Here is a 24421-nt window from a genome sequence, read left to right on the forward strand (position 1 = left end):
AATGGCACACAATATACCAGAATGGCAGTAAAAAACAAACAAAAAAAACGAGTGTGAAAATTTTACTACCTTCTCATATTTTAAACCTTCTTGAGGGAGTTTTAAGAACCATGAGCTATATGTAGTACTTAATTCTCAGTATTAAGCACCTACTTATTTTTAAATTTTTCCCTAAGTCATCAGAATAGTTTATGTTCCTTATAGAAAACTTGTAAAATACAGAGAAATTAGGAAAAAGAACAAAAAAACAAAAAAAGATGAACTCTACCATTCAAAACTGAATAAGTACTGTTGATGTTTTGTTATACTTTAGTCTTTTTTACTGTTTCAAGGGTTTTTTGGGTTTAGTTATATTGTTTATATAATTTTGTTTTTTGCATTTTAAAGCTTTACACATCAATAGTCTTTAAGTTGTTAAAATCTTTGTAATAATTTTTAATCACCATATAACAGACCATTCATATGTGTGCTTCATAATTGGCTAAACCACTCCTCTGAAGTGGAGGTGGCTGTTCCTGTGTTTTTTATGGTTTTAAAAATGTGATACATACTTTTACTTATTCTTTAAGCTATCCTTTTTCTTTAAGCTATTCTTTAAACTCATTCAAAGAGAATGAATGTTATAAAGCTTTTAAAAGCAGTCGCTTTCCAAAAAGGTGGTGGCGGTTTATACACTCACCGGCAGTATAAAATTGCTGGGTTACTACACTCTCATGAATCAATATTGTTAACAAATAACAGAGTTTTAAAATTTCTGTGACTTTTATGGAAAAAATATGTCATTACAGATTTGATGGTAGTTATAACTAGAGGTTGAATATGATGCTATGACTTTGTTTTAAATATCTGATTCTCCATGTTTTTATGGAGTTTGTCATGATTTGAAAATCACAGGCTGCGCTTTCCTATTTAGGTATAGTACATTGTGGAAAACATGTCTTAAAGGAGACCACCATAAGATGAATTTCCTGACTTTCTTATTATTAGATTTTTTTAAAAAGTACAAAAGTGAAACAACACAAGACTATTTAGTGCAAAATTAATACCCTACCCATACTCCACTCCACACCCCTAGAATATCCAATGTTTATTGTTTTCTGTGTGGATTCTCCTATGCATTTAATCCTTGACATTTTGAACACAGTTAGTTCCCCCATACATATATGAGTCAAAACAGACAAGCAGCAAGAAGTGATAAGCAGCAGAAGGGAGTATGTTGCTCTTTTTCTGCACATAACAACGAGCAGTCTGAATACCCGTAGACAGGCTGTTAGGAGGAACTCTCGGGGTCCTTGGGAGGGGCCCTCTATGGTTAGGCTGGGCCCCCAAGTAAGTAAGGGAACTCTTTCAGGTGCTCCTTGTCATCTGAGGCTTTGGGCCCCTCTTGGGATGGAGATGAAACAGAATCCACCGGTGAAATAATTAGACTGGGAGACACGGCACACACCTTTTCTCTAAGAAGTAATGGTAAGTTGTTAGATATCAGTTATTGTTGTCATATAACTGAAAATATAAATAGTTATACTTAGGAATGTTTATAGTTGAGAAGAATAGAGAGAGCTGTAAGTCAATATTAGAATTGAATTTCCAGGAGCATACCACCATTATCCTAAATATGAACGGTTAACATGAAATCAGTCAAGTAGGAGCCACAGGCAGGCACATGGGCAAACAGGTGGATGCAAGTTTGTCATGTAATATGTGGGACTTGATACTCTGGGAAGAGACTTCTGGATGCAACTTAATAGTCTACTCACATTCAGATTACCCCCTAAGTGTAGTTTCCTAAACGGTGCTCTTTTCATGGTTTCAACCAATGAGTCTGTATATCCAGTGGCAATTTTTCTGCCAGGTGTCAGGCCACATTTCTCACAGTCTGCTGTTTATACACAGTAAGCCTGAATCTCTCTCAAACCCCTTCTGAGCCTCCCACCTTGCAGTCCTCCAACATCCCACTCCCTGTCCTGCCTACCTTCATTGACATGCTCTTTTCTGGCATCATACTGTTTCTTCTGCTGGGGTGCTCTTCCTTCCTTTCTATTCCTGGCAAATTTACCCTACAAAGCCCAGTCTCTCCCGTGTGCCTCAGGTTCTAAGGTTCTATATTTCTGCAGTGTGGCTCTGTCTCCTTATTTTGGTAATAGCATTCTTCACATCACATAGTTAATTTTGAGTGTGTCTATTAGGTAAACGGAGTTTCAGGGACAGTAGCCACATCATATTCATTCAGCAAATATTTAGTGCCTTCCATGTGCCAGGCAGTCATGTTACAGTGTAAACAAAATAGACACAAATCCCTTCCCTTGTGGAGCTTACATTCTACTTGTGGAGGCAGCCAATAAATAAGACAAGTGAAATATATAGTAAAATCATTCATATTCATCTTAGTATTCCAAAACTTTGCAAAACACCAGGCCCACAATAAGTTGCGGAGTTTTTTTTAATGGAAGAACAGGAATGCTAGAGAGGAACTAAGTATATTAAATTGGGAATCAAGTGGCCAAACTCTTATCCAGACTCTGCTACTGGCTATGTGACTTTGGACAAGGTCCTTATCTTTCCTGAGCCTCAGTTTCTTAATGCGTTAAATCAGAGAATTGAACAAACCATCTCTGAAATCCCTTTCAGCATTAATACTTTTATTCTAAAGAATAGACATTGAATTCCAAGGAATTAATGTTCAAAGAACCTAAGTCTGGAAGGTTAGACAGTAGACCAAAGACATGTACTTGCTACTAGGAGGAGCAAAGTAAGGGAATGACCAGAGTCAAGTGTAGGTAATGTTTCTAGAAGGAAGAGAGTCAGGTGGATTGACAGAAGGTGGAAGGGATGGTGATTTTAAAAATGGTGTGCTGTGGTAGCAACTGCCACATAGAAAGGTTGCATCTATAAAAAGTGAATTGTTTTCAGATTTTAACTATTCAGATTATAATGCAATTAAGACAAAAGAGAAAAGGTTGAAAGAAAAGCTAGGGTAAGGTGTTTGGTGTCATAAAGGACTATGGTATCTTCCTCTTATATTTGGATTTAACTTATAACTGTCATCATATACATTCATGGGTGTCTAATTCAGGCTTAAGTTCCTGGGCTATGAATCTTTTTTTTTTTTTTTAAGATTTTATTTATTTATTTGACAGAGAGAGACACAGTGAGAGAAGGAACACAAGCGGGGGAGTCGGAGAGGGAGAAGCAGGCTTCCCGCTGAGCAGGTAGCCCAAGCGGGACTCAATCCCAGGACCCTGGGATCATGACCTGAGCCGAAGGCAGACGTTTAACGACTGAACCACCCAGGCGCCCGAATCTTTTTTTTTAATTGAGATGTAACTGACATGTAATATCGTTAGTTTCAGATATACAACCTAATGATTTTTTGTTTACATATATCGTGAAATAATCATCACAAAGGTCTAGTTAACATTTGTCAGTCAGTACAGGTAGTTGAAATTTTTTTTTCTTGTGATGACAACTTTTAAGTTCTATCCTCTTTGTATATTGTATTCCCCTAACTGGAAGTTTGTACCTTTTGACCATATTCACCCATTTTTTTTTCTACCCAGGGCTGCCCCCTCCTTTTTTTTATGAACTGTTATATACATTTATCATATAGATATATAATTGAATTTTATTAATGCTTGCTTACAGTAGACAAGTTCAGAATCATTCCAGTAATTAAACAGTATATCTTTAAAACAATCTAAAATTTATGGGGAGAGATTTGAGTGTGTCACTTTCAGCCTGACAGAAGTTCCAGGTGGTAACTAAGCATGAGATTTTAGGAGAAATTTCATCAAAAATAAAGAGCATATGAGTTTCTTGGTCATCCAAGAAACTAAAGAAAAAATGGACCCGGGTAAAAGTGAATTAGCCTGAGGTCAAGCTGATGACAAATTCAGTTTGGATAGTAGAGAAAATTGTGGACCATGTTAAAGAATTTTGAACATTAGATCTCAGATACTCTTCATGTGTAATAGGAAGTTATGGAGGGAGATTCAGATATTTTAACATTTTGATGTGAAAATGGCCATATTGAATTGGATTGTGGAAAAGGAAAGCACAAAACGATGTGTGTGCTGGTTTTTAAAAGACATAAAATGAGTGTCAAAAATTTTTAAATGTACAGCGTCTTGGAATAAATTGCATGGAGTTTGGGATCTGCGCAAGGTGAATTTTTCTGTTTGTAGTGATTATGTCATTTGACTATTTGGTAACAATGAGTTTGGAGAATGCACAGGGTGCATTCTCATGCCTTCAAAGTGAGGAATAAGTTTATGGTGAAGTCTTTCATTAAATTGAAGAAGGCATAAATAGTCATCTGGAGAGGGGGAGTCATAAATCCATTTTGTTTGTGGAGAGTTTGTGTACTGTAGATTTCTAAGGGAACAAAGTGGATATTCAGGAATATTTTAATATAGCTCTATATGTAATATTATAAAGCCGATTAAAAATATTAAGCATTCAGGGGCGCCTGGGTGGCTCAGTTGTTAGGCATCTGCCTTTGGTTCAGGTCATGATCCCAGGGTTCTGGGATCGAGCCCCGCATCAGGTTCCCTGCTTGGCAGGAAGCCTGCTTCTCTTCTCCCTCTCCCACTCCCACTCCCCCTGCTTGTGTTCCCTCTCTCGCTGTGTCTCTCTCTGTCAAATAAATAAAATCTTTTTAAAAAATAAGCATTCGAAAATTAGACAAAACAAATAAATTTGTTTATTGTATCAGCCAAGATTCCTAGCTCAGGGATATACCCCCATAACAGCGTTCCTACAGTTCTGGCACCTCTTTGTATATGAGTGTGTTCCAATAAAGCTATTTACAGTGGTGCCTGACTGGCTTAGTCAGTAGAGTGTGTGACTCTTGATCTCCGGTTTGTGAGTTCAAGCCTCACGTTGGATGTAGAGATTACTTAATATCTTAAAACAACTTTTATTTACAAAAACAGTTGATGAGTCAGATTTGGACCTTGGGCTATGGTTTGCCAACCTCTGACCTAGAGAAAACCACTGTTAACATTTTGATTTCTTTCCTTACAGATACGCAAATGTGTATCTCATATGATTTTTTAAAACGTAACCATATAATACATATTAGTAATTTTTTTAATTGAAGTATAGTTGACACAATATTACATTAGTTTCAGGTGTACAACATAGTGATTTGGCAACTCCATATATTTGCTAGTCTCACCACAAGTATAGCTACCATCTGTCATACGTTATTATAATACCATTGACTATATTCTTTTACTGTACCTTTCATCCCTGTGACTTATTCATTCCATAACTGGAAGCCTATGTACCTCACTCCACTTTACCCATTTTACGCATTCTCCCTACTTCTTCCTGTATGGAAACCATCAGTTCTCTGTATTTGTGGATCTGTTTCTTTTTTTTGTTGTTGTTCATATGTTTTGTTTTTTAGATTCTATATGTAAGTGAAATTGTATTTGTCTTTCTCTGACTTATTTCACTTAGCATAATACTAAGTCTATCCATGTTGTAAATGGCAAGGTCTCATTCTTTTTTATGACTAAGTAATTGTGTGTGTGTGTGTGTGTGTGTGTGTGTGTGTGTGTGTGTGTGTACACGTACACCACATCTCTTTTATCCCTTCATTTATCAGTGACACTTGGGTTATTTCCGTATCTTGGCTGTTGTAAGTACTGCAATAAACAGGGATGCATATATCTTTTCAAGTTAGTGTTTTTTTCTTTGGGTAAATACACAGTAGTGGAATTACTGGATCATGTGGTCTTTTTATTTTTACTTTTTTGAGGAACCTTCATACTGTTTTCCATAGTGGCTATACCAATTTCCATTTCCACCAACAGTGCACAAGAATTCCTTTCTCTTCACGTGAAATCTTTGTCAACGCTTGTTATTTCTTGTCTTTTTGAGTCTAGCCATATCTCATTGTGATTTTGATTTGCATTTCCCTTGATGATTAGTGATGTTGAGCACCTTGTGTCTGTTGGCCATCTGTATGTTTTCTTTGGGAAAAACGTCTATTCAGGTCCTGTGCCCATTTTTTATTTATTTTATTTTTTTTTTAAAGATTTTATTTATTTATTTGAGACAGAGAGAATGAGAGACAGCACGAGAGGGAGGAGGGTCAGAGGGAGAAGCAGACTCCCTGCCGAGCAGGGAGCCCGATGCGGGACTCGATCCCGGGACTCCAGGATCATGACCTGAGCCGAAGGCAGTCGCTTAACCAACTGAGCCACCCAGGCGCCCCTGTGCCCATTTTTTAATCTGGGTTTTTCTGGTGTTGAGTTATATCAGTTTTTTATATATTTTGGGTATTAATCCTCTATCAGACATATCATTTGCAAATGTCTTCTCGTGTTCAGTAGTTTGCCTTTTCACTTTGTTGATGGTTCCCTTCACTGTGCAGAAGCTTTTTATTTTGGTGTAGTCCCAATAGTTTATTTTTGCTTTTGTTTCCCTTGCCTGAGAAGACATACCACAAAAACATTACTAAAGCTGATGTCAAAGAGATTACTTGCCTGTGTTTTCTTCTAGAAGTTTTATGGTTTCTTGTCTCACATTTAGTTGTTTATTAATCCATTTTGAGGTAATTTTTGTGTATGGTGTGTTGAAGTACTCCATCTTCATTCTTCTGCATGTAGCTGTCCACTTTCCTACATCATTTATTGAAGAGACTATTTTCCCATCGTATATTCTTACCTCCTTTGTTGTAGATTAATTGACCATATAAACATGGGTTTATTTCTGGGCTCTCTATTCTGTTCTTTTGATCTTTGTGTCTATTTTTATGGCACTTGTTTTTCTAAAGAAAAGTAATATGATGTAAATCTTTACTTTTAATTTGTATTAGTGGTTCCAGATCTTCTTCTCTGGTAGTTATTAAAAGTAATGCGTGGTAAAAAAAAAAAAAAGTAATGCATAGTTTGAGCAATCAGACCAACACAGTTCAATGATTATGTCATTCATGAGATTTTTATCCTCTGGGTACGAAACTCCTGGTTTTTAGTATAATATTCAGCAACAAAAAAATTCTACCTTTAATATTTTCTTTTCTAGGTGCCGAAGGCCCTAATGAAATGCAGTCCAAAAAAGCCTCAACCATATTATATGAAGAAGTGCCGCACCCTACCTTATCTAGTTTTTTGTCCAAGAACAGGACATCTTTTGTTGAAGACAGTGAGTAGTAAGGTGTTATTAGTGATTTAGAGGTAATAGTTAGTTCCTGGGACAATTTCTGTTGCTGTTAGCCTTTTTGCTTTTGTTGCTCTATACTTTATATGATTCTCTTTGGTTTTTACATGATCATATTTTAAATGTTTGCTATTAATTATGAGCTCTGATTTCTTAAAATGGTTTTTGGTCGCATGTTTTACATCCACTGTTTTATTATTTAACTTTTTCTCTTAAAGACTTAGGACAATATGAGTCTCTAATACATTAGTATATCAGTTGGTGGTCTTCAGATTATTAGGGAATAATAAAATACAGTAATTAAAAATACAGTATTCTCATTTCTTACTGTTTTCTCTGGGATTTTATTTAGTATTACATAAAATCATTGTTAATGGCTAACGAGTTTTATAACTCATGGATGAACTGTAATTTATGTAGCTATTCTTCAAGTCATTTAGGTTTTTAGTATTTATAGGTATGTGTATATATTAAATGATGTATTTCTTAGAGTTTCATGTTAATATGTCCACATTATTTTTGCCATCTAGTGGAAATTCCTTCTGTGGATGTGATTCCAAGTGCTAGGAAGCTAGGGGAGCCTATTCAATCAGCTATTCCTTTACATCCACCCTACCACCCTTCAGAGCCTCGAGCACCCTGTCCCATAGGAAAAGAATACTTGCGTTCAAGTCACATCTCCCCTGCCATGAATTCTACTGGAGAGGGCACAGCATTTTCTGTGGTAAGTGAAAAAGCTTGCTTACAATTAGGTAGAAGTCTATAGATTTAAAGAGGTCTCTGCTAGACTAGTAGTAAAGGATACTCCACTAATTAGAGCACTGTACTTCTGAAATTTTACCTCTGCATATACCTACATGTTCTTACTCTAAGACAGTAGGGATGAATGTATAAAAAGGAAAATATTAAGAGCTAACATGCATTGTGTTTATTTTGTGTCATGCACAGTTATAGGTATTTTACAGGTATTGAATAATTTACTCCTCATAACAGCTGTGGGGTAGGTATGATTTTTATTTCCCATGGGGAAGCTGATATAAAGAGATTAAATATCTAGTCTCAGGTCACAGAGCAACTGTAGAGTCAGGATTTGAACTCAGTATTCTAGTTTCAGAGCCCATATTCTATGTCCCTAGTTAAATTAGTTACTTTATTAGGGGCACCTGGGTGACTCAGTTGGTTAAGTGTCTGCCTTTGGCTCAAGTCATGATCTCAGTGTCCTGGGATCGAGCCCCACGTTGGCTCCCTGCTCAATGGAGAGTCTGCTGCTCCCTTTCTCTCTCCCTCTGCCTCTCCCCCTGCTTGTGCAAGCACTCTCTCTTTCTCTCTCAAATAAATAAAATCTTTATTTATTTATTTATTTTTTTTTTTTTTAAAGATTTTATTTATTTATTTGAGAGAGAGAGAATTAGAGAAAGCACATGAGAGGGGGGAGGGTCAGAGGGAGAAGCAGACTCCCTGCCGAGCAGGGAGCCCGATGCGGGACTCGATCCCGGGACTCCAGGATCATGACCTGAGCCGAAGGCAGTCGCCCAACCAACTGAGCCACCCAGGCGCCCCAAATAAATAAAATCTTTAAAAAAAAGGGGGGGTGATGCTTGGGTCAGTTAAGTGTCTGCCTTTGGCTCAGGTCATGTTCCCAGGGTCCGGGGATCGAGTCCTGTGTCAGGCTCCTTGCTCAGTGGGGAGTCTGCTTCTCCCTCTGCCTACCGCTCCCCCTGCTTGTGCACATGCACGCACTCTGACTCTCACTCTGACAAATAAATAAAATCTTTAAAAAAAAAGTAGGGGGCGCCTGGGTGGCTCAGTCGTTAAGCGTCTGCCTTCGGCTCAAGTCATGATCCCAGGGTCCTGGGATCGAGCCCCACATCAGGCTCCCTGCTCGGCAGGAAGCCTGCTTTTCCCTCTCCCACTCCCCCTGCTTGTGTTCCCTCTCTCGCTGTGTCTCTCTCTGTCAAACAAATAAAATCTTTAAAAAAAAAAAAATATGAGGAATAGTCTTTCATTCATATTCCTATTATACAGTGTGAACTGCTATTAATACCATGGTCTGTTTGCTTCCACTCTTTGAAAATTCCGTTTTTATAAAGTTATCCTGTCCCTATCCTCCTAGAAATGAACAGCTAGGGATATGCAAAAGGTGAATTTGTAAACAATGATACATTCTCATTATTAAAAATTCAAACAGGGCGCCTGGGTGGCTCAGTTGGTTAAGCGACTGCCTTCGGCTCAGGTCATGATCCTGGAGTCCCTGGATCGAGTCCCGCATCAGGCTCCCTGCTCGGCAGGGAGTCTGCTTCTCCCTCTGACCCTGCCCCCTCTCATGTGCTCTCTCTCATTCTCTCTCAAATAAATAAATAAAATCTTTAAAAAAAATAAAAAAATAAAAATAAATAAAAATTCAAACAGTGCACAAAAAGTGCAAAGATGAAATAAGCATCATTAGCATTAGGTGGCCATCATTCTTCTAAACATTCTGTGCATCTGTTCACATAGGAGGGTGGATAGATATATAAAAGGGATCATAGGATACTGGTTACATATGGGGGAGTTTTAGGGGAGGATGGTAGAAGAGCTTCTGAGTTGCTGGTAATACTCTATTTCCTAACCTGAGTGGCATGTAAGTGAGAATACTCATTTTGAAATAATTCTTGAGGACACTTAAACTTCAATAAAAAGTTTTTAAAAATTTGTATTATAGTTGTTATTTACTAAGAAGTGTTTAGTTTTACTTTGGTAGAAGAAAAAGGTGAAATTGAAGAGATTCTTAAACATCAAATATTTTTGTTTTTTCATAAGATTTCCTCTGAGATTAAGAAATAAATTATTAAATGAGGTGTCTTGGCTCAGTCTGCCTTCAGTTCAGGTCATCATCTTGGGGTCCTGGGATCAAGCCCCACATTGGGCTCGGCACTCAGCAGGGAGTCTGGGGATTTCTCTTCCTCTCCTTGTGTCCCACCCCCCCCCACGCACTTGCGCCTGCTCTCTCTCTCTCTCTCTCTCTCTCTAAAATAAATCTTTAAAAAATAGTTAAAAACGTTGAGTTTATATTCGTATTTTAGAAGATTTTATCTTTATTACGGTTTTGGACAGTTTCTGTTGACTTCTTTAATACTAAAGAGAATGATTTTAATACCACTTGTGATTTGATCATCTTTTCATTGTCCAGGTGTAGCCATAACCCCTAAATTTTCATATTTGAGAACATCTCACCTGCCTTTATATTTGAATGGCATCCTGACCCACAGTTTTTATCTGAGTACTAGTTTATAGACATTGCTCTTCCATTGCTTTGGTATTGAGGATCAAGAGAGTATTTTGACAATTTTATTTTTTTGAGAGAGAGAGCGAGCATGAGCAGGGTGTGGAGGGGGAGAGGCAAAGGAAGAGGAAGAGAGAGCATCTTAAGCAGGCTCCACTCCCAGCGTGGAGCCTGAAGCGGGGCTCAATCTCATGACCCTGAGATTATGATCTGAGCTGAAATCAACAGTCCGACGCTTACCCAACTGAGCCACCCAGGCGCCCTGACAAATGTGTTTTTTAAAAAGTAAAACAGCGGTGCCTGGCTGGCTCAGTTGGAAGAGCATGCAACTCTTGATCTCAGGGTCGTAAGTTTGAGCCCTGCATCAGGCTCAAATGTTGGGTGTAGAGATTGCTTAAATAAATGAAAAAACTTAAAAAAAAAAAAGGTAAAACATGGAGAATAAAGGGACTGAGCTTTGTGCCACAGGTCCTCCCTTATCCTCCCACCCAAAATGTGCCATCTTTTGTAGCTTTTTCAAATCAACTCTCTTGTTTTTAACAGGAATCAGATAATAAAGTTCCCTTAACTTCTGAGTTGCCTAAAGATAGCAAACAGGAAATGTGTTCAGCTCAGATCCAAGGCCCTAGGACAAGGAAGTTTCCCAAAGGAAAAAGGTAACATTTATTGCAGTCTGTTTTCAGTCTTTTTGCAAAGGGATTTGAAGGAAGGGGTATACTCTCCAGATTTAGCTGTGAAGACCAGTATGAAATACTTGTTAAAGCATGCATTACCACACACTTGGCTACTTAAATGTCACATGGTCATTTTATTACAGATATGAAAGCAGACCTGCAGTCTCATCCTGGGATTCAGCCGTCTCCCAGAGGCCAAGAAAGAGGTTAACAGAACAAGAATTACATTCAGTTTCCAAGAAACTCTCTCAACGGCTCTCTGAACTAGATTGGGTAAGTCTTGTTTTTTTATCTATATTGAGATTGCCATAGTTGGTGAGTATTTAAGTGATCTTCTAATTGAAGATGAAAGCTAAGCTAAGGTACTAAAATTAGTTGTGTCTTAGTTATTATGAAAATGTTCCATAAATCAGGCAGGTAGGACACAGGATGAGAAGTCATCTCTTACGTAGCCTTTCATGATATAACCAAATTTGGTATGGATTTATCCTGATTTTTATTGAATTCTGATGAAAACTAATCATTTTAAGTGATTACATTAAAATCTTTTAGATACACCTAAGACAGATTTGGTATAAAATTAGATCTCTTGATTCTCATAAAATCCAGTATTACAGTTTGGGGGTATCATTGAATACAGGTATTAAATCCTTATGTGATTTACTCTAAAGTTTATTGAAACTGAATAGTCCATAGCACTGATATACACCCTTCAGAAACTAAATATGCATAAGCATCTGAAAATTATTCATGCCTAATTATGAGAAGAAGCTTTTTAAGGATTCTGTCTACTTTTTCCAACTTGCATTCTGCTGAAATCAATAAAAGTGTTGAAAAGTATTTTCTCAGTAGATGTTAAAAAGTGCCCTGGGTGATCGAATTAAAGAAAAGACTGACTATGAAGAAGACAATATTGGAAACGAAGAGATGGAGAGTAGGAAGGATGAAACACTATCTCAGCACAGTGACAGCATCATGGAGTATGGGCCGAAGAATCGAAGGCCAGGTACTTATCCCAGAGAAGCCAGGATAAGGATGTCCCAGGGATCCATTTAGGGACTTCCATTTGTGTATGACTGGCTTTCTCATTTTAAATATTTCAGAAATATATAAAAGGAGCAAAAATAATAATACTTACATCTTCACCATCTAAAAGCAGGTGTGCTAATAATTATATATGCTTTATACCTTTTGCAATTAAAAATAAGAGTTGAAATCCCCTCTGTACTCCCCACAGTCCATTTTCCCCTTCCTTCAAAGAAACAACGCTCTCAAAGTTTGTATCTTCTTAACCCTGTTTTTATTTTTTATTGATATTTTTTATTTTATTGAGATTCAATTGACATATAACATTGTATTCACTGAAGGTGTACAGTATGATTTATTTATATATTGATACTGATATAAATGATTACCACAGTAAGTTTAGTTAACATTTATCACTTCACATAGTTACAAATTTTTTCTTAAAACTTTTAAGATGGGATTTTTTGCACCTTTCAAATATGCAATATAGTATTGTTAACTATAGCCACCATGCTGGACATTATATCCCCAGAACTTATTTATCTTATAATTGGAAGTTTGTACCTTTTGACCACCTTCACACTTCTGGCAACCACCAATCTATTCTCTGTATCTATGACTTTGGTTTTTTTAGATTCCACATATATATGAGGTCATACATTATTTATCTTTCTCTGACTTATTTCACTTATCATAATGCCTTCAAGGCCCATCCATGTTGTCACAGATGGCAGGATTTCCTTTTTTTCTATGGCTGAATAATGATTCTTTTATGTATTTTTTTTCTTTATCCATTTATCTGTAAGTGGGCACTTAGGTTGTTTCTGTATATTGGCTATTGTAAATAATGCTGCAGTGAACATGGGGGTGCATGTATCTTTTTGAGGTAGTGATTTCTTTTCACTGCTGGGTACCCAGAAGTAGTACCACTGGGTCATTTGGTATTTTTAATATTTTGAGTAATCTCTATACTGTATTACATAGTGGCTGCACCTAACAGTGCACAAGGGTTCCCTTTTCTCTCCATTCTCTCCAACACTTGATATCTTTTGTCTTTTTGATAATTGCCATTATTCTAAACCTGTAAGACGACATCTCATTGTGATTTTGATTTGCATTTCCATGACATTTAGTGATGTTGAGCCCCTTTTCGTATACCTTTTGGCCGCTTTGTAGGTCATCTTCGGAAAACTATCAGTTTCTCTGCCCATTTTTTAATTGGATAGTTTTTGGGGGGTTTTTTTGGTATTGAGTTGTATGAGTTCTTTATATATTTTGGATATTAACTCTGTATCAGATACCTGATTTGCAGATATCTTCTCCTGTTTGGTGGGTTGCCTTTTCATTTTGTTGATAGTTTCCTTTGCAGTGCAGAAGCTTGATAGAGTCCCATTTGTTGATTTTTACTTTTGTTGTCTTTGCTTTTGGTATCAAATCCAAAAAAGTCATTGCCAAGACCAATGTCAAGGAGCTTACCCACTGTTTTCTTCTAGAAGTTTGTGGTTTCAGGTCTTACATTCAAATCTTTAATTCGTTTTGATTTTTGCATATGGTGTAAGTTATAGTTTCATTCTTTTGCATGTGGCTGTCCAGTTTTCCCAGCACCATTTATTAGACTCTCTTTGCCCCGTTGTATATTCTTGGCTCACTTGTTGTAAATTAACTGACCATGTATGTGTGGGTTTATTTCTGGGCTCTGTATTCTGTTCCGTTGATCTGTGTGTCTTTTATGCCAGTACCATATTGTTTTGACACTATAGCTTTGTAATATGGATTGAAATCGGAAAGTGTGATGCCTGCAGCTTTGTTCTTTTTCAGGATCGCTTTGGCTATTTGGGGTGTTTTGTGGTCCCATACAAATTTTGTGATTATTTCTGTGAAAATACCATTGGAATTTTGATAGGGATTACATTGAGTCTAGATGAATTTGAGTAGTATGGGCATTTTAACAGTATTCTTTAAATTCTTGAGCATGGTGTATCTTCTCATTTATTTGTGTCTTCTTTCATCAGTGTCTTACAGCTTTCAGTATATAGGTCTTTTATTTCCTTGGTTAAATTTATTTGTAGGTATTTTATTCTTTTTTAAATTATCATTCAAGTAGAGTTAACATATAGTGTTAATTACTTTAAGGTGTACAATATAATGATTCAGTAATTAGTAATGCTATACATTTCTCAGTGCTTATCAAGATAAGCGTACTCTTAATCTCCTTTATCTGTTTGACCGATCCTCCACCCACCTCCCCTCTGGCAACCACCAGGTCTCTGTATTTAAGAGTCTGTGTTTTTGTCTGTCTTTTTTCTTTGTTTATAAATTCCACAGATGGGTGAAATCATATGGTATTTATCTTTCTCTGATTTATTTAACTTAGCATTCTACTCTGTGTAATCCATGTTGTTGCAAATCACAAGATTTCATTCTTTTTTATGGCTGAGTATCTTTTTAAAGCAATTGTAAATGGGATTATTTTCTTAATTTCTCTTAACATATAGTTCTTAGCGTATAAAAAGCAACTGATTTTTGTATATTGATTTTATATCCTGCAACTTTACTGAATTCGTTTATTCTAACAGTTTTTTGGTGGGGTCTCTACAGTTTTCTATAACTACTATGATGTTATCTGCCAATACAAAGTTTTATTTTTTCCTTTTCAATTTCAATGCCTTTTTTTTTTTTGAGATTTTATTTTTAAGTAATCTCTACACCCAACATGGGGCTCAAACTCACAACCCTGAGATCAAGAGTCACATGCTGCACAACTGAGCCTGCCAGGCACCCCTGCATGCCTTTCATTTCTTTTTTTTATCTAATTGCTCTGGCTAGGACGTCCACTACTATGTTGGATAAAAGTAGTAAGAGTAGGCATCCTTGTCATGTTCCTGAAATTAGAAGAAACCCCTTCAGCTTTTCACCATTAAGCATAATGTTAACTGTGGGCTTATCAAATATGGCCTTTATTATGTTAAGGTACATTCCCTTTATACCCTGTTTGTTGAGAGTTTTTATCCTGAATAGATGTTGAATTTTGTTAAATGTTTTCTCTGCATCTGTTGAGATGATATTTTTATCTTTCATTTTGTTAATGTGGCGAGTCATAATGATTTGTGGATGTTGAGCCATCTTTGCATTGGAATAAATTCCACTTCATTATGGTGTGTGATCCTTTCACTATACAGTTGAATTCAGGGGGAGCTTTGGTGGCTCAGTTAAGTGTCCAACTCTTGGTTTTGGCTCAAGTCGTGAGATCAAGCCTGGCATTGATTGGGCTTCACACTCAGCAGAGAGTCTGCTTCTCTCCCTCTGCCCTTCCCTCTGCTCATGCACATACACACCAGTTACAACATTAGACTTTTCTGAATTTAACTATATATTTACCTTTACCAGTGAGATTTGTACTTTCATATGCTTTCCTATTACTAAACTGCAACGTTTTATTTAAAGAAGCATCTTAAAAATTTCTTGTAAAGCTGTTCTAGTGTTAATGAACTGCTTTTGCTTGTGTGGAAAACTATTTCTCCAGTTCCAAAGGACAGTTTTGCTGAGTAAAATAGTTTTTCTTGGCAGTTTTTCAGCACTTTGAATATATTGTGCTATTCCCTTCGGGCCTGAAAAATCGAAGGATAGTGGTATGGGGCTTCCCTTGTACATAACAAGTTGTTTTTCTCTTGTTGCTTTAAAGATTCTCTCAAATTTGACAATTTATGTATAATGTATGTTAGCGTGGGGTCTTTGGATTCATCTTATTGGAAAGTTTCTGGGCTTCCTGGATCTGGATGTCTGTTTCCTTTACCCAGCAGGTTAGGGGAGTTTCCAGCCATTATTTCTTTGAATTGGTTTTCTGGCCTTTTTCTCTCTCTTCTCCTATTGGGACCCCTATAGTGTGAATATTGGTCCACTTGCTGGTGTCCCACAAATCCCTTAAGCTATCTTCGTTCTTTTTTATTCATTTTTCTTTTTGCTCCTCTTTGGGTAAGTTCCACGGTTCTTTGAGTTTGTTAATCCTTTTTTCTGCTTCATCTAGTCTGCTGTTGATCCCCTGTATTGAATTTTTCAATTTAGTTATTATATTTCTTAATTATGTGACTTCTGTTTGGTACTTTCTTGTATTTTCTTTTTGTTGAGATTCTCACTTTGTGCATTGTTCTCCTGACCTTGGGGAGCATCTTTATGACCACCATTTTTAAGTCTTCCTCAAAGTCCTTATCTCTGTTTCATTAAGGTCTGTTTGAGTTTATCTCATTCTTTTGTTAAGAACATATTCTTTTTCGGGGTGCCTGGGTGGCTCAGTCGTTAAGCGTCTGCCTTCGGCTCAGGTCGTGATCCCAGGGTCCTGGGATTGAGCCCCGCATCGGGCTCCCTGCTCGGCGGGGAGTATGCTTCTCTCTCTCCCACTCCCCCTGCTTGTGTTCCCACTCTTGCTGTGTCTCTCTCTGTCAAGTAAATAAAAATCTTAAAAAAAAAAAAGAACATATCCTTTTTCTTCATTTTCCTGTCTCTATTGGTCTCTGTGCACTAAGTAAAACAGCCACCTTTCCCAGTCTTGAAGGAGTAGTGCCTGTCCCTATCTCTTGGGTGTCTCAAACCCTTGTGATTGTCCAAACTGCCTTCTGTGTTCTTAATGGCTCCCAATAGATAGAGGGTGTGCCAAGGCCCATTTCAATGTAGGGTTTTTTCTCATTCACCTAGGTGTAGGAGTCATTCAGCTAGTTTCTGGATTCCCTTCTGAGGGAATTATTCCATATGTAGCCGTAGATTCAGTGCATCCATGGGAGGAGGTGCATTCAGGAGCCTCTATATTGCCATCTTAAACTGGAACCTTCTCATTCCTGTTTTTATACTGGTAACAGCTCATATTTACTTATAAATGCTATTATTTTATGTTTTTAAACTAAGATACTGTATTATTCTGCAACTTTTTTCTGTTAATGATGTTTTGGAAATCTTTGTTGATTACAGATCCAGCATTCATTTTTATTAAGTTCATAGAATAATACTCCATTTGTATGAATATATGTATCACCATTTCCTCTATTGCAGGACATACAGATTGCAAAAGTGTAGCTATGAAAAGTAGAAACAATGTACAACCTGTAACATGTGCAGAAATTTCTCTAGAATCTTCGGCCACCTGGCTGGCTTAGGCATAGACCATGGGACTCTTCATCTCAGGGTTGTAGGTTGTGAGTTTGAGCCCCATGTAGGGAGTAGAGTTTACTTTAAAAAAAAAAAAAAGTTTCCGTAGGCTCTACATCTAGTAGAACAGCTTTTTACTCCAAAAGTCTTTTTTTTCTCTTGTTTCATCTTTCTCCCCTTAAACTTTCCCAAGTAATTGCTAGGTAAGCCTCACCTAGTAACCTACATGTTTCCCTTCTATACACATACACATCATATCCCATTTTGAAAACTCACTGTAAGTTAAAATGTTATTTTCATTGGATCTTTAATGAAAAGAATACATTATGGACATAAGATGTCATAAAAACATCATTTAAAATCAGTTGTGCAAGTCAGTTTTGTTTTGTTTTTTTTTTTTTAAAGATTTTATCTGATAGAGACACAGCGAGAGAGGGAACACAAGCAGAGGCAGAGGGAGAAGCAGGCTTCCCGCAGAGCAGGGAGCCCGATGCGGGGCTCGATCCCAGGACCCTGGGATCATGACCTGAGCTGAAGGCAGACGCCTAATGACTGAGCCACCCAGGCGCCCCTGCAAGTCAGTTTTTCTTAATATCTTTTTTTTTTTTTTAAGATTTATATATTTATTTTGGAGAACAAGCAAGCAAGCGAGGGGAGGGGCAGAGGGAGAGGGAGAGAGAGAATCTCAAGCAGACTCCCCACTGAGCATGGAGCACGACACCAGCCGATCTTAGGACCCTGAGATCCTGACCTGAGCCAAAACCAAGAGTCGGATGTCCAACTGACTGAACCACCCAGACGCCCCAATCTTACTTTTTTCTTTTTTAATTAAGTATCTTGGTGCCCAACATGGGGCTCAAACTCATGACACTGAGATCAAGAGTTGCATGCTCCACTGACTGAGCCAGCCAGGCACCCCCTTAATATCTTACATTTGAAAGATTTGAATTAAGAGAGTGAGAAAAATAAAAGCCTAGGGAAATTTGAATTCTCTGAGAAGGTTTTAAAGATATCAGACTAATTTCCTTAACCTTAGAACTACTCACTTTTCTGAAAAAGGCATGGAGTCCACCTCTACACAGCTAGCAGATGCCCAAGTACAACTAAAAACAGTGGAACATAAAAACATTTATCAAGTGACTTGTTAGATCTCTTAGGCAGTGTGGAATTAGGGCTAACTTAACTACATAAGGAAAAATTGGGACTACTTAGAAAATGCTGAATTACGTTAACTTTTTCTTCTAAGCATGCTGCTTTATAAGGGTAAGATGTATACATACTTATATCCTACCTCCTCAGGACCTAGGTAGGTATAAAAGGATAGCAGACATACAGCTTGGATAGTTTAACATTTTCTTTCTCCACCACCACTTCCTTCCACTTAATTCCACATGTTGCTCCATTTTCAATCCAAAGTTGAATATAGAACCTAAGTACTTTTTTGGGACTGTATACATTTGTGTATTGGTCTGACTAAACATACAAATAAATACAAATTAGTTACGGGCGGCTGGGTGGCTCAGTCGATTGTCTGCCTTCAGCTCAGGTCATGATCCCAGGGTCCTGGGATTGGAGCTCCGCGTCTGACTCCCTGCTCCTCTGCCCCTCTCCCCACTTGGGCGTGTGCTCTCTCTCTCTCAAATAAAATTAAAAAAAAAAAAACAAATTAGTTATAGGAGAGAGTACGTTTAGCGCGTTCACATTCTTTTTGGACTTGGTGAAAATCAACTATTTGATTTCCAACTTAACATTTCTGGCTGTATAGGAACTAATGGTACATGTCCTATTGTAGGACTTTCCACGCGTAGAAGGCCGCCCTGCAGATCTCACTCGCTCTCTCCATCTCCACTTAACAAAAACACACAGTTCCGTAAGGAGAGAAAAAGGCAGCGAAAGCCAAAAGAAACAGATATTCGGCAATTCCAAGCAAAGGTACATCCCATCTTTGACTATGATTGGGTAGCAGGCAATACCGTTTACCCTCAACCAAATACTACAGTGAACGTACTGTTGATTAAAGGCTTAAAATGCATTTAATATTCTTGAACTGAGTGGATGGTAGGAGATTATGTGACACAGCTTTTTGTCCCCCCCCCCACCTTTATGGAACATAAAACTCATACTTGTGATACTCTAAGAAAACTAACCTTGTCAGATATAACCCAGTACTCCAGTGGATTCAAAAAGAGTAGATCAGTGTGGGTTGATGTTTTCAGAGAGTGTTTCAGAAAGGATGAGAATTGGAGGTGGATTAAAAGTGATAGACTAGTTGAGTTACAGGTAGGATTAAAGTGCCCAAGACAGGAATGAGAGGAAGTGGTTAAGATTCAACATGGAGAATTACGATTACCAAGGAAGGCTTTCTGCTGTGGAATAGGGATTTTGAAATGCAGCATAAATTTAGAACATGTACATTGTTTGCTATAGCATATTTTATGATTGTGAAAAACTGAAATTAATTCAGATGTCTTATAATAACATGTAACTTCTACTCAAGGGACTGTCAAAATAATTACAAAACCGGAGAACAAAAAAATGCATTTTTGGGGGGACATAAAATTTTATGTCCCAATTACATGTCTGTTAAATAATGTATATTTAGGATAGCGGGGGCCTGAAAGGAACTTAAAAAAAAAAAAATGGAATGGCAGAATCTTAGGTTAATTTTTTTCCCTACGTTTTCATTTTGTATGTTTTTAGTAACTGTAATGTCGTATGGCTTTTTCTGCTCTAGGCAATAACTGAAGCATTTGAAAGGGAGCTAAGAAGAAATAAAGTTCAAGAGAATATTGGATCTCTAGGAATAAATGAGGAGGAGGAAACAGTGGGTAAAAGTCTCTACTGTAATAAATGCAACTTGATCAGATCAGTGGAAAATACAGAGATGATCTTTTTTTTATTTAAAAAAAAAAAACTTTTTTAAAGATTATTTGTCAGAGAGAGAGAGAGCAAGCACAAGCAGGGGAGAGTGGCAGAGGGAGAGGGAGAAGCAGACTCCCCACCAAGCAAGGAGCCCCATGTGGGACTCGATCCTGGGATCATGACCCAAGTTGAAGGCAGACGATTGGTGACAAAGGATACCAGCACTTTTCCTTCCTGTCCAAAACTTCCATCAGTTACGGGGTTCTGTTCACCAGGGTTTTAAAAGATAGTTGAGGCTGACAGGTTAAAGGGGAGTGAGGAGATCCCCCTTGTTCTGTGCCTGGGTGGAAGAATCCCAAAGCAGACATGTCCATTGCCTTTTCAAAAGGATGGTTACAGAAACTAAGTGAAAACAGGAAAAATGCTTGTGCTGGAATGTTCATGAACAAAACAGGATATAAAATACAGTATGGCTACAATAAACATTATTTAAGAACTTTTTTAATCTACATGGAAAAAGTTGTCAAAGAAGCCAGTACATCAAAACATTATTAGTGGTTGTGTTTAGGGTGTGGGACTATGGTGACTCTGAAACTCAAAAAAGATTCAGTGCTTTTTCAGATTCCAAGGGGTGCCAGAAGCCAAAAGATGCTTTTAACTTAGATAAACACTAAGCAGATTTTAGAAATTGGAAGTAAGGTGTTTGGTAGGAGATTAGTTAGCTATTTTTGTCAATGTGTAATATTTAAGATAATATATGAGAGCGTTATTGGACTTTTATTTCTATTCTGTTTTATGTCTGCTTCTAAGGAAAAAATATACAGAGAAGCTGTTCATAAAGGAACTCCAAAACGTAGTCAGCCCTGGAAGACTTACTCTAGAAAAACCACAACTCCAAGTCCAAGAGGTGGCTTGCCAAAGCCAAATAAAGCAGTTCCAAGTAAGAACCACAAAATTGTACTTTATGGAAAACTGGCATCCTTTGAAAGTGTGTGCTACATTCCACGGACACAGCACTGAAAACTTAACATCCACCAGTTAGCTGGAGAAAGTTCCTCTTTTATCACTGCCATATGCTAGATTTCTATAAAGAGAGCTAAAACTCATAAATAAGGCATTTATTTAAATCTCTTAATACCTTCGGGAGGCCTATATATTGGTAGCGGCGGCACCGATGGGCAGTCCTGCCTGCTACTCCAGCTATAGCCTCACCCTGCTCACGCACACCGGTTGCCTTTTCTTTGTTTCTGGGAAGTTGATAGAACCTGCGGGATGCTCCAAAGCAAGCAGATGTCCTGTCCAGCTCCTGTTATATTGACAGTTGGTGCCAGTGAGTGTTAGAGTCCTGTTACAAGGAAAGCAAGGTCATGTGAAATGCCTGGGTTCCATTTCAAACACTGCTGGCCTTCTGACGACATCCCATCAGACAGAGACTTTACCTCTCAGTAGAGCTGAGAAGTGTTTGACCACATGCACAGCGTCCACCTCAGTCCCTGAGTCAGCTGAGCGGTTAGGATGGACTTCTGCATCAGTCAGAACTGTTGAGCTTATTCTTATCCTTCCTGGTAGTTGGTGTACTAGGATCAAAGGAGTACGAAAGTTATCGACATACTTTTAGATTTGTTCTTTTCAGGATCAGAACTGCATCACTTAGATAAGCTTTGCTCCACCAGGGAAGGTAGAATGAGAGTTCTTATTAAAAGCTATCAGCAAATCTCTCAGATTGAGGGATTTTATGGTGGTTTTGTCTTACCTTGCAGTGAAAGTAAATGAACACAGTCTCCTGCCCCTCATGCTGGAGCAGTTTCCATTTCTCTATGTTTCTGGCCAAACACTAAGCAAAATGTGGAAACAGCAAATTACACAGGTTGAACAGCTCAAAAAAGATGCATATAGAGAAAATCAATCAAAGAAGAAACTCCAGGATGAAGTAAGTTAACTGTCAATTGCAAGCTTAGAAATATAAAGCAGAAAAGGGAAGAGCTTATCCTTCAGAATTTAGTGAATAGCATTATTAACCTCCTTCCTTTCTGTCCCTCTTAAAGATAGAAGAAGCCTTAAAAAGGCATGATCTCCTTACTGCACTTGTCAAGAAAGAATATGAACATAGCAAGAGACTGGTATGTTAAGAGCAAATTGAGTCTTATAATTATGAGTTTGTAAGTTATATTAATTATATTTATACAACTGGGTAATAGGCCCACAGACTTCTGCCTTTAACACTTGTCTATGGAAGCGTCTAAGGCTGTAACCAAAACTGATGAGGGGCAAAGGTGCTGAGTACTTCATATATATAGTTTCATTTGGTCTTTATAGTAACATAATGGAGATGTTTTCTGTGAGATGCTAATTTATGCTTGGTCCCAACTGTACTCAGCAAGGGGCAAGGTTGAGATTTTAATTCAGGTCTGTTTCTACCTCCACAGCAACTTCGAGGTACCAGGTGGTTGTAAGCTACTGCTTTTTGTCCTCTCTGATCTAAGGTCTTAAGTAGAGAACTGAGCTAGTTTACCACCCTCCCTCCCTTCTAATTTGGGTTGAGAATTGTACATAGCACAACTTCTGTTGAGTATAATGGAGAGGACAGAGGTCAAAGACAGTATGTCGGAAGAAGGGATTTTAAAACTCTTGGTTGAGATAAGCAGTGAGAAGTATATTCCTAAACAATTTAAGAGAAAGAAGGGGAAGCCAGCTGAAAATCTACGTGTGGTACTTTGGGGGAAAAGAAAACTAGTATCAGTCTGGACACCTTGTTGAGGGCATTATGTACATGACCTCATTTCATCCTCACTGGTTTGTAAGATACTGTCTAATTTCCTTAGTTTTGACATAAATACTCTTGGTGTAACTCAAGCTTTGCTTGAAAGTCAGAATGCCTTTTTTCTACTCCTTTTAAGCATCTGGGTGTGGCTTGGGCAACCCCCTAGGGGACATGGGGAAAGGAGATCTTCAGTTCCACCAAGACCAGCTGCAGCAGTCGGGGCTCGTTGGGGCAGCCTTTCAGACTGGTGATGAACCTACCAAAGGCTGGAAGGCTTCTGGGGGCTGACAGTTTTTCAGAGTCTATGCCCAGGTAGTAGGCCACTGGCCCTGCATGCCTGGCTTACTCCTTGAAGACCTCCTGATGGGGAGTGGAGCAGCTAAGAATGCCAGAGTCTGTCTTCCTCTTGTCCTTACTTCTTTTTCCCTTTCCCAGCAAGACTTCAAGGACCGCATTCATAGGCAGAAGTTGACACAGTCAAAGATAACAGAGAATCGGCAACAGATTGTCCGTGCCCGAAAATACTATGATGATTACAGAGTTCAGTTGCGTGCAAAAATGATGAGAATGAGGACCCGGGAAGAAATGGTAAATACAGGTTTTTGTTTCGTTTTTGGTTTTTTTTAAGATTGATTTATTTTAGAGAGGGTGAGGGAGTGAGCGGTGGGGAGGGGCAGAGGGAGAATCTCAAGCAGACTCCTCACTGAGCTCGGAGCCCGACATGGGGCTCCATCTCACGACCCTGAGATCATGACCTGAGCCGAAATCAGGAGTTGGACGCTCAACCGACAGCCATCCAGGTGCCCCGTAAGTGTAGCTTTCTATCCAACCCTGTCAAACGGGTGAATTTTATCTGTTAGCTTTCAGGACTACCTTCTTTGTGACTCCTGTCCCTATTTGAATCCAAAACCCAAATGCAAGTCCTAAAGTGCCGGCTCTGAGTTTCAACTTGTCCGTGCCTCATTTTATTACCTGTGTGGTACATCCTCCAGTGCCCTCATTCCCTCTGACCTCCTGCATGTGTTTTCCAGTACAATTGTTTCAGGGGGTTTGGGAGTGTGTTTAGAAGGGGCAGGGATTTAAAGTGTGACTAGATGACCTGGATTCCACATAAAAACGGGAAAGGAGTGTAGGACGGATGCGTTGTGAAGTATTTCTCCACGGTATTTGTTGTCTCATCCTAATCAAGCTGAAATGCTTAATATTTTGGGATTCCAAACTGGCAGTAAATTACATATCTAGAGTAAAACATTAAGGTAATTACAGTTAACTGGGCTACTACTATCATGCTCGTTTCTAAAGGATACTAAGGCTTTGAGAGGTTAAGTAACTTGACTAATGAATGCATGGCTATAAGGAAAATGGGCATATCTAAATCCTTTGAAAAATTTGTTTTCCTCCGGCCCAGTTCGATGATCACCACCTCCCCCTCAGTTGTGCACATGTGTAAATGCGCCATTTGTTTCTTCTCTGGCTGGGGTTCTTCCCCTATATATGTGGCTGCTTAAGAACTGTTTTCTGAAAGCAGTAAAG

General features: G+C 38.3%; 1 protein-coding gene across 2 annotated transcripts in view; it reads left to right on the forward strand.

Moving 5' to 3' along the window:
- The window catches only part of CEP95 (centrosomal protein 95), a 37191-nt gene that overhangs the window by 10696 nt on the left and 2074 nt on the right, over positions 1 to 24421 (forward strand). Inside the window, exons 6-17 of one of the 2 annotated variants that reach the window (XM_021678515.2) lie at positions 1352 to 1467; positions 7033 to 7152; positions 7698 to 7891; positions 10973 to 11085; positions 11247 to 11376; positions 11956 to 12109; positions 19058 to 19197; positions 20000 to 20089; positions 20938 to 21067; positions 21888 to 22057; positions 22173 to 22247; positions 23324 to 23476. In XM_021678515.2, the coding sequence (XP_021534190.1) occupies positions 1352 to 1467; positions 7033 to 7152; positions 7698 to 7891; positions 10973 to 11085; positions 11247 to 11376; positions 11956 to 12109; positions 19058 to 19197; positions 20000 to 20089; positions 20938 to 21067; positions 21888 to 22057; positions 22173 to 22247; positions 23324 to 23476 (1585 nt within the window). The remainder of the gene's footprint in view (positions 1 to 1351; positions 1468 to 7032; positions 7153 to 7697; positions 7892 to 10972; positions 11086 to 11246; positions 11377 to 11955; positions 12110 to 19057; positions 19198 to 19999; positions 20090 to 20937; positions 21068 to 21887; positions 22058 to 22172; positions 22248 to 23323; positions 23477 to 24421) is intronic. The other variant, XM_044921486.1, reaches the window with a different exon arrangement.

The sequence above is a fragment of the Neomonachus schauinslandi genome, chromosome 15, assembly GCF_002201575.2.
Source record: "Neomonachus schauinslandi chromosome 15, ASM220157v2, whole genome shotgun sequence".
Taxonomy (NCBI): domain Eukaryota; kingdom Metazoa; phylum Chordata; class Mammalia; order Carnivora; family Phocidae; genus Neomonachus; species Neomonachus schauinslandi.